Consider the following 11,480-nt stretch of genomic DNA (forward strand, 5'->3'; position numbering starts at 1 on the left):
TAAGCACTTGGGTTTAGAGTCTTACCTCTTTGTTCCTCTTTGAAAACTTTTATTTCTTAGTCTCTGCCATAAAAGAAAGTATCAGCTTTCCTCAAATTTCTAATGCTTTCACTCAAAATTTCCTTGTTTTCAAGAAGTGTGTTGTTGATTGTGTGTTTTCCCTCTTTCAAATTTCTCTTCATTTTCCTCAAATTTTTTTCTAATGTTTTGAGGTGTGTCGTGTTCATTCAGAAGGAATCCCCCTTTCATTTGATTTTTTTGTGTGAACTTAAAGGATGAAATCCCAACCTTTGTTATTTTGTTCTCTGTTGATTTTGCCTAGTGCAGAGTTCACAAGGCATATTCTATTATGATTTTTATTTCTCAAACATCTTTTTTTCTTTCTCATTTGATTGGATTATGTTTTTGCTTAAATTTTGATGATGCAAGGCTGCTTGAGCGCTGCACATAGTTGAGAAGGCAGGACCCAGAGTTGTCATTTTCCCCATTCATTTTTAATTTTTGATTCATTTCTTTTTGACAGAATAAACAAAAATGAAGACAGAGGACAAATACGGTGTTCACAGAGTCATTTAACAATCACTCTTCACTGACAACTAACAAATAAAATACATTAATTTCCAGTCCTACAACTAATATTGTTCTTCTAGTCTTCACATTACACTTTTTTTTTCCACATTTTTCTTGAGATGATCTTCATATTACATACGCTTCCTTATATACCAGCCAATTTCCCCAACCTATCTCTTAAGATCTTCAATCCCATGTACCTGTAACAGATATAAATATATAATTAGCATGCAAAAGGTGAAGACTATTATTTATTGGTAATTTGGTACCGTAGCTTTCATGATGAGAAAGTTTATCCAAATCCAAACTTGTTAATTTTCTCAGTGTTATGTTCTTTATGTACATACCTGCCCATCATCATCACAGTAGCTTGAGGATTGGTTCCTGGTGACTCAGTAAATGTTGAACCATCTACCACACGGAGTCTTTCAACACCAAGAACCTTATAATCAGGGTTGACTACCTTCCCCACATGGCACCCACCATGGTAGTGCCAAATTGTGATCACAGTGTCCTTGCAAAACTGCTCTAGTGACTTTGTGTCATTGACATGCTTGGGTATAAGGTTGACATTAGCCTTCACAGTAAGGTTAAGCAGACTCTCTGTAGTTTGCCTATCACACATAGTGTAGTTTGTGAAGTGCTGTGACTGAACAACCTTGGTTGCTAAGCGGATTCCCTCCACACAGCGCTGAAGATCATATGGGTGATTGAAGTAGTTGAAGGTAACAGCAGGGTTGTCCTCCACATTGGTGTTAATCAACCTGAGTTCACCTGTTGACCAAGCACTGCCAACTTTTGACAAGATGAAGCCTCCCCTGAATGCTTCCACTGGTAGGTCTTTCTTTCTCTTGACAAAAGCTTGAACAGCTTCTTGTGATCTTTGCTTTGGAGGAATTGTGGAAAGCTGCCCAATCTGGTTTTTCATGTAAAAGTTGCTTATTAGTTGCTGATCTACTATGCAGGTTTCTAGGGACCTTGTTATTATGTATGCAATGTCAGACCAATATCTAGTTAGTTTGCTCAGTGGTTTTTTAGTTATGATTGATTCTTGACATATATAAAACCATTAAGGTAGCCTCACCCAACAGCTTAAGTTTTTTGGTTGAATTGATTTTTTATATGGTATCAGAGCTTGAGTGACCACGAGGTTGCGAGTTCGATCCTCACTGCTTCCACTTTCAGGTGGAATTAAGAAAAACACAAGGCAGACCAAAAAATGGGCTTGTGCCATGTCCACGCTTCAAGTCCAAAGGGCTCTTGCGTGAAATGGTGTGTTAGAGAATAAAATAAAAAATATTAAAAAGACCCTCACCTAACACCTTAAGGTTTTGGGTTGGAGTGGTTCTTTTACAAACAGCTAAGTTGCATTAGGATTCTAATTGTTACGCATTCCAATATGCTCCACATGATTTGTACCCATAATAAGTAAATTTAGCGAATATATTACATACCTCAGCCGAGGAGATACCATGGTGACAGTGAATGCTATCGTTGGACTGCCCGAACCCACAGCTAGTCTCAATGTACACACCCAAATTCGTAATACCAACAGTTTCTATGAGTGACTGCTGAATTGGTCTCTTTGAAGGAACAAAAATTGTATTCATGGGGTTATCAGCCATACCCTTCCCAACAAATTGGTTATCAAACACCACAGGGATGTTTAAGTTTTGAAGTTCTTCTTTTGGGCCAATTCCACTCAGCAATAGCAATTGAGGAGTTCCAATTGCTCCACTAGTCACAATCACTTCACTCTGCCTATCATTTCTCAGGATTGCCTGATGCTGTTTCCCATTCTCATCCTTGAAAATAACCCCCATAGCTTTTGGTCTTTTTCCTGCAACATTAGCATAAGCCACTCTGAGGCCTAAACTGCTAAACTTTATAAAGTAGTAATCTTTGATATTAAAAAAAAAATATGTACCTTTTGTATCAAAAACAATATTTTGTACAGTGGCATGGATTAAAACAGTAAGTTTGTCATGATTCCCAGAAGCAAGCAATTCAGCAGCTGTGTGGCGGCGTCCAAATCTGTCAAAAATGGTTCCACCAACTTTGGTTCCATACTTATGATCATAGGTGAATCCATTAAAAGGGGACACACCGGCATCTAGAAGGCTGTCCCTTGCTGCTCTCTGCCATGGTGAAAACTTTGGACGGTGAACAATCTGCTTCTCAACCCAAGGATAAGACTGATTTACTAGCTTGGCATCCCACCCCACCTTCTCTATAAATCTGCATTTCAGTGTAGAAATATTAAGAGAAGACATGTTTGAATTATGTTAATGTTTTCGACGAATATGATTATTGCTAGATTGTTGCCTCAAACACGTCAATTTTAGAGAGTCACTCTTCACATTTACCTATTTGAGAAATTCGTAGAGATCAGAGATCAATCTTGGACAGATACAAAATCACATCAAGTATATTTATAATATTATTAATATACATAGAAGAGTTATATTGACAATTTTTTTTTACAAACTCACAAATTATACTATGTATTATCAGTAAGACATAATGTAATTTGTGAGTTTGTAATTTTTTTTTTGTCAATATAACATTTCCCTAATATATAGAAGTTTATAAAAATTTGTTATATTTATAACCAAAGATCGGTGATCCTTCCTAACTTTGTAAGGAGCGTGAACAATATACAAACTGTATATTTATAAATCGCCCACTCATTCAAGTATCGCTGGGTTTTAAATGTGGATAATATACACACTCATCCATTTTGGAATCTTTTTGAGTTTGAGACGTGAACAATGCAAAATGTGTATGTCATATAGCTTGCATTAAGATTCAAGTTTTCATTAAAAAGAATAGATACAATGATTAAAATTTAATTTTTTGAGACCATGCCATGAATAATTTGATATTACATATCTTACATATATAGAAAATAATTTGATATTACATATCTTACATATATAAAACATTTTCTACTAATTTATCTAAATTTAAAAGTAAAATTATTAAGGCATGGGATGGTATTTTTTTATAAAGAACTATGCAAGAAATATGTGAATTGGGAAAAAATCTTCGATATAGACGACTTCAGTGCATCGGTTGCATTGAAATTTTGTTTTTGAATTGGATACCAGACCGGGTCTAAAGAGCACTTTGATGATTTTACCGAAAAAAACAAAACTTCCTTAAAACAAATTGAATGACTTCTTATTTGTTTCCCCAATCTGACACTCCCACCTAATCACTTCCCCGTAATGAAAGTGTTACCAAGGACCACAAAGAGCATTAAATTGATGAAATGGGAATTTTATGAAAATATATGTAATCATAAATATTGTGATGTGTGAATATAAATTGATAGGGTCCCCAGAATAGCCATAAGTAACCAGATTCCAATCGGAAGACAAAAATCTTTATTTTGGGGTAATTTTCATAGACACCATTTCCTCTCCTTTTTATCAGCTTGGTCCATTACTTCTGATGTAGTGATACAACTATTTTTCTTAAGGTATAATTTAATTAAATAGGAAATATCAGCACCCATATAAATCTTTCAAGTTGAAAGGACTACATAGTTGTGCCCCCTTTGTTTTTCTGGTACACGACATATCTAATGTTAACCCCTCTACACAATTTGTTTTGTAAAAAAAAAAAAAAAACAGAAAGAATAATTAAGCAACAAAACCTAATGATAATGAAAGAGTGAGAAAAGAAAAGCCATAACCCCTCCCTCCTATGTTATCTAAGGACTAAGGTTGAATAAGATGATGTCTGGACATAAGCACACAAATGAATTTAACATGTTAGTGCAAACATATTTATATTGTTAGTGCTTGATACAAACATATTTATAATTTTAATACTTAATACTTGAAGGCAGATGATACAATTGTATGTGGTATGCACGTCTGTGAGTATCATTTTATAATATTTAAAGAGAAAATTTTCATTTTCATTTTTCTTATTGAAAACTATAAGTGACATTATTTTTATTATTTAATTAAAAATTCATTAAAATTTTTATTTAATATTTAATTTTAATATTAAATTAATCATTTAGTGCAATTTTAATAAAATCGGACCGATCCGATCGGGTCAATCCAGGAACCGGTAAATCGGTCCGGTTGAAGCAACGGACTGGCTATGCATCAGAACCGGTATGACCCGGCCCGGTCCCAAAAAAAAATTCAAAAAAAAAAAAATCATAATTGACATATTTGAATATTTTTTGACTTATTGATTTACATAAGTTATGTACCTACAACATTAATATTGTCTCAATTATGCACCATGCAGAAAATTTTGATTTGATTTATAGTTATAAATGTCGTTTACTAACATGAAGCCCCGTATCACGATCATTATATTTTTGTTTGATCTTTTATTGGATAATAACATGTGATCTATTATTTCTTGTATTAAAATATTTAAAATTTTATCATTTTTATAGATATTTGAGTATGTTTATAATTTTTTAATAAAAATTATAAAATTGCATATTATTACCGGGTCATGAGGTTGAATCAGTGGTTCATTAGTTGAACCATTGACCCAATACCTCGACTGGATCAATGATAGAGCCGGTTTTGATAAAGTGTGAAGAACAATGTTAAGTTTAACTAAGAATGAATACAGATTTACCAAAAAAAAAAGAAAAAAAAGAATGAATACAGATTGATACAATTAGTTAATATAGTCAAACCCAAATGTTAAACATTAGTAAATTGGACTTACGTAACTAAAAATTGCTAGTTAATAGTGGATTTAGTTTTCCATTTAAATCCAATGTTTATTTGATTTTAGTCAATTTGTTGTTTAATTTATCCCACATTTACTTTTTCATGGATTCATATATTAAGATAATTAAAATACCAAAAGTTAAATATTAAATTTGATCTTCTTAAAAATAATACTTGACTCATTATTATACTATTTGTGATGATATGTGTACTAGCAAAAATATCAAGACAAAGGAACTAGTGAAAAGTAAACTAAATGAAATTTGATTTCTTCTCTCATGTTTCTTTCCATGTTATTAGAAGAAAAAAAACCCACAAAAATAAATTTAACAAGCATGTTATATTAGAATTATTTTCGGTATCTTTTTCGTAATACGGCGATTGAGTTCAAAGTAATAGTTATTTGTTAATATCTATTATTTTATTAGATATTGAGCTCTGTTAGTGCTTTCTATAAAAACTGATGTTATCAATCAAGATATATAAGGTTATTGACAACTTAAAATGTTCACTCTCTTGTGAATTTATTTTTTAAAGTGAGCTCATTATTTTGTAAAATTGGAAGTGAATAGTTTAAGAAATATCTTTTCATAAAAAAATTTAAACAAAATTAATTAACTAATTATTCATTTCGTTTTTAAGAAGATATCAAATCAAACTAAGTTTACTTTTTTCTGTTTTCATTTTCCCTATTCTCTTCCAGATGAATCACACGAGTGAATTAGTTTTTAACAGACCGAGACAGTTTCGCCGACTTCATTGTTGAACAAGAAAATTTGTATTCAATATTTGTTCGTTAAAAATAGTAAAAGAGAGTTACATTGTAACAATAATTTAATTCTTTATCCACATGATTTAATAATAAGATAAAAAATAAGAAATATAAATATTAATGGAAGCTTACTATTATAGTGAAACGTTTTTTTCTAGTCTACCAATCAATTTCCTTTTCTAGCCATCAAAGAAAGTTGTTGGAAACTTGCAGCTTTATGAACATCCTCACGTGCTAGTTTTTAAGTTGTGTACGCGTAGAATCACTTGAATAAAAGTAAATAGTTATCTTAGATAAAAAACAATATTAAGTGATTTTTTGGAAAAATAGATATATAATCATTGAAAAAAGGATCCGTTTATAAATTTTTTTTTACAAATTAACTAAGTATGATCAGTTATACACTCTTGATTGAAGTATGATCGGTCATACTTAATGTAGTTTGTAAACAAAAAATTTGTAAATATAACATTCTTTTATAATTATACTTAAAATTGTCAAATTTTATTTGAATTCGTATTGAAATAATGTTAACAAGATCATTTAAGAAAAGAAAATCATCCAACATATGCTTGCAGTATAATGATTAAAAAATAAAAAAAAAGGAACTAAAAATGAAAGAATGAATAGTGAGTAAAATGAAAGGTTACCTTGGACTTGCTCTAGTGTAGAAACCAGCATTAATGGAAGTGCCACCACCCAACACCCTTGCCCTTGCATTGAGGACTCCGTCTGTTGAAATGAAGAATTGGGAAGCTGAAGTTGGTGACGTGTCCGCTAAGGTAATGTGGAAGTTCTCTAGAAAGGACACATTGGGGTTGTTGAAAGGGACTCCTCCTCTTTCAAGCAGAAGAACATTAAAGTTCTGAGAGAGTGTTGCAGCCAAAGGGCACCCAGCTGTGCCCCCTCCCACTATTATGTAGTCATAGCCATTATTGCTTGTGGTGGTTGAAACTGATGGTGAAGATGAGAATGAGCTTGCTTTTCTAATAAATGGATATCCATATCCATTTCCATTCCAGTTCTGTTTACCTGCAGTGAAATTTGCTGGTCAATTATAGTGGTGATCACACACAATCTCCCTAAAGATATAGAATTTGTTAAGAGAAATGGCATTACATTTTTTTTTTTTTTTTTTTTAGTTAAGAAAAAACAGCAGCATATGAATGTGATCTATTATTCTTGTTCAAAAGTTAGCAAATTGAATATTTTGTGTGTGTGATCTAATCTTGTATAATATATGCTCTTGAAGGGAAAAACAGATTTCAAGGGAGAATTATTGAAAACATAAATATCATAGAGTTTGTACACAAAAGAACAAGATGGAATTTCAAAATGTAAGGTGTTGATATATGAAGTATATAGTTGCTGGAGACAATGATAAACATTTGACGGAGTATATACCCCAAATAAAATTTAAAAATAAAATAAAATAAAATAAAACCTTGACAAGGAGGTAGAAAGTTGAAGAGCCATAGAACTGTGCACAGAAAGAATTTAACTGCAAAAACAGATGCCATTGAGTCTCAATGGCCACGGATGAGCACTCTCTCACTGAAGCTGCAGCTTCTTCACAACCTCTAAGTGGCTATCTCTGGTTGGCCTTGTTTTGTGTGTCTATACCATATAAATACTTAAAATACATCCTCTCTGTACGGATGTTTTTAAAATATTTTTTTTTAAATAAATAACTAAAAATGAAATTTATTGGAGCATCCTTAAGTTTTTAAAATTTATTCTCAAAATAAATATGTTGATATTTTTATCTTATTAAATAATTTTAAGAAATAATTATTAGCGAGATAATTAAAAAAGAATAGAATCATCATGCGCATTATCTATCAATATAACGAGAAATGTGTCAATGTTATTAGGAATCTCAATTTCCGATTATTATCTATTTTCTAAAACAAATAAATGTGTCAATGTTATTAGGGAGAGGGATGAGAGATTAAAGTACTAGTAAAACGACTTGATTGATATTTAAGATCAAGCTAAAATTCAAATAAGTTTTTAAATCATGTCAAATTTTAATTTAAGAAGACCAAATCAAGTTTAAGGGGGAAAAAAAACACTTGTCAAATATTAAATTAAACTCAGACCTTAGATTAAAGCAAGACTTAAGTGAATAACCAATTTCTATACCTAAACAACACAACTTTCCAATTGCGGTACAATTTTAGAAAGGCTGAAACAATAAACGAAGAACGCATTTAATGTGGAAATGAAGGTCAAGGTACCGTTGGATTCGGCATTGTGTTTTATGATCACATCACCATTTTTATTCAAAGACAGCTCGCTCACCGCCAAGAGTAATAAAGCTCTTTATTTAATATGCCACCAAATATATGTAAATAACTCTCTCTCTCGTTTATATAAAAAAAACAAAATAACTCTCTCTCTCAACTGTCCCCAGTACTTGTCTTAGCAGTCATTAATATTTAAAGCTTTTATAAGAGTTACGTGGTAAGAAAAATGACTGTGTAATATTATAGAGATTCATTTTGTGTGCCGTAATTTTTTTTTCTTTTTTTTTTTTTCTTCAAAAAATGTGAATCCTACAAAGTATTATGTGTGTAAAAAAGTTTGTTGTGTCATGTTAAAGGACAAATACAAACCTCAACATTTAATACTAATAACCATAAACAACAGAAATCAGGAAGTGTCCCTTTTGCCTTTCTTTCTTTTTTCCTGAAATATTTTTGGTTCAAGAGAATAACGCGTTCGGTAAAGAATTTTTTTTTTTTTTTGTGAGAAATCATGATTATCAAAAGGGATAAATTATTCTACCTATCTTTTTTTTTTCTATCTTTATCTATCACCCTCCAACATCGTTAGATCAGAATCTAAAGAGCAGAGAGAAAGATAAATATTAGTTGAGATTCCGATCTAATGATCTTATAGAATTGTAAACAAAGGTAAGTACGAAATATTACCATAAATATTTGTTCAAATTTTCTGATTTTATGTTTGATTATTGTTTAATATTACTAGAAATATAAAATATTTTAAAAATTGCACTGCTAGCACTATCATACCAGAAAGAAAATATTGCTTGAAGACTTGTGCTAGTGGCGTCATCGTCACAATAGTGACGCGAAGGCCAAAATACTTCAAGAATTTAAGAATATCATTGTTGATGGTATTCTTGAAGTGTTCACAAATCAGAATTTTGAGAAAATCATATTCTCAAAAAAAGAAATTCATAATATTTATACTAAAAAGTGATAGATAAGATTCTCAATATCACTTCTCCATAAATCTAAAAAACAAACGCGCCTGAAAAACTTTGTTAATAGGGTCTTGAAAATTTCACACAAGTCTCAGGGAAGAGAAATGTATTGCCCTTTGAACATGGCCACTTTTCTTGCATATTCCCATATGCATGCATGACTAACAAATGAGGCATGTCAACTCCAACAAAGATTATTTCGTGTGGAGATCTATTAATAATGTGCATCATTTCCGGTACTGTTTGGAGATTATATATGTTTATTAGGTTGACAATGAATGAGCCATTATATTAGTTGATCTACTCGCAGGTTTGAAATTATTAAACCCTTTGATTAGCAGATTAATTTGGTATTTGGGTTGCGGTTAGAGCATTTTACACATAAATCAAAAGATCTATCACAAACGTAGAAGCATAATGAAAGCCACAATTGTTAGACGAAATGAGACTACTAAAAAAGCGTTTGGAAAAAATGGCTAAAAAAAATTGGGATAGGAAAAGAAAAATCTTTCTAAATTATAGTTATTAAAGTATTTAATTTAAAATCATAAATCAGCCCTAACAATGAATATATGGGCCTTAATATAAAATATTTATATAAATTTAAAATATTCTCTTATACACCGATTATAAATTAACCAAAAATAAATAACTTAAAAAATAAAATAAAAATTTAAAATCAAATCAGTCTTAAAAATTAATGAATAAAAACTTAACAAACAATCAATCAAATTTAAAATACATCACAAATATGATATTCGATGATGCTTGATGAGCCACAAACACAAATACATCACACAAAAAATACAAAATATGATTGAAATTGAATTTATTCGACCAACCCATTAAATAATCGAATCATACTTAATATATCAAATGTAGCTAATCATAATCATTGCTTTGTTATTATTTCTTTGCTTCTTTATGACTCAAAATGTCTACTGTATGCATAGAAGTTCCAAGCTTCAATATTCAGGGCTTCTGTTGCTGTCTGATTTATCTAGAAATCCGAAGTGAGGAATACAAATATTCATCTGAGGACATGGGGATCTCTTTGCACCTATGTCAGATTCAGAACGCGGAACAAACTCTTATCCTAACCCCACACAGAAGGTTAACAAAAAAATAAAATTAATGAAGCTTTCAATTCAATAATAAATTTTGTAAGAAAGTCATTCAATAAAAAATTATATAAGTAAAAGATGAGAGAGTTGTTATGGAGTTATATGTGAGACTCGTTTATTATATGGCTCAATAAGGAGCAATTCAAATAAAATCTGATATAATTAAATGATGATATTCATTAAAGATATCAATCTTAATACAAACAGAATTCTAGTACCCAGAGGTAAATTCTATAAATAAGAGGTAAAATCTACACATACGATTATTTACTCTCTATTATTGTTATGCTATTATTGTGCACACACATCACCCCTTTGTCAAAAGTTGTCTTTTATTTCTTTGTGTATAATGATATGCTAAACTCAAGACTCATAAATATTTTAGAAAGAGTACCTAGCTAGATCTAAAAAAAACTCATTAATCTATTGAGCTAGACATCTCTGTCCTTAGACAGAATAAGAGTATAACTAGAGAAATAAGTTGATGATTCTTGGCACCTTCCATTTATTTGAAGACTAGCCAAAGCAAGCCAAATGTGATTTGAATATTGCTAGCATATACATTGACACACTAAAGTTGATCCCATTGACAGCTGATAATAATTAATTTGCACATGCATCATGCAAGTATGACATTAAAAGTTAAAAAGCCATAGCAGGGGTATAGTAGATCCCACAATAAATAATAAAAAAAAAACATAATAGAGCTATTACTGGCTAAGTAGTTGGATCATTCCAAGGCCAAAAATAAAAGTGCAACCTACCTCCACCCTCCCAGAGAAGACCAATAAATATTTGTCCCAAGCTCCTCTGCTAAACTCTTATATATGTCTATGCCACTTCTTCCAATATATTACACCTCTGCTTCAAGAGCTGTAAATTGGAGTTAAAAGTTTGTACTGGTTAGTGGTTACTGACCCCAAAATAAGATGAATCTCTGTGCCCACTTACTGTCATGGACTCATGGTAGTTGGGTAGGCAATTAAATACATGGATCACAATTTAACCTTTTTTTTTTTTTTTAAATTCCCATTAATTTTTCTCCATTTAGGTCAAATAGCCATGAA

The 11,480-nt window shown here is 31.2% G+C and overlaps 1 protein-coding gene across 2 annotated transcripts; it reads right to left on the minus strand.

Moving 5' to 3' along the window:
- Positions 1-632: 632 nt before the first annotated feature.
- Positions 633-7,632, minus strand: LOC133313698 (protein HOTHEAD). 2 transcript variants are annotated; one of them, XM_061515102.1, is made up of 6 exons: positions 7,502-7,632; positions 6,708-7,089; positions 2,498-2,808; positions 2,025-2,410; positions 918-1,486; positions 633-770 (listed from the first exon to the last, which is right to left on the minus strand). In XM_061515102.1, exons 1-6 carry the CDS (start codon positions 7,575-7,577, stop codon positions 716-718), a joined length of 1,779 nt encoding a protein of 592 aa, XP_061371086.1. In that variant the 5' UTR covers positions 7,578-7,632; the 3' UTR covers positions 633-715. The 2 variants fall into 2 exon arrangements, with proteins under 2 accessions (XP_061371086.1, XP_061371087.1); XM_061515103.1 differs by having other exon boundaries at positions 6,708-7,091; positions 7,498-7,614.
- Positions 7,633-11,480: the final 3,848 nt, after the last annotated feature.

Source organism: Gastrolobium bilobum, unplaced genomic scaffold (genome assembly GCF_033153095.1).
Source record: "Gastrolobium bilobum isolate Gb01-03AN ecotype WA unplaced genomic scaffold, APGP_CSIRO_Gbil_v1 utg18832, whole genome shotgun sequence".
Lineage (NCBI taxonomy): Eukaryota > Viridiplantae > Streptophyta > Magnoliopsida > Fabales > Fabaceae > Gastrolobium > Gastrolobium bilobum.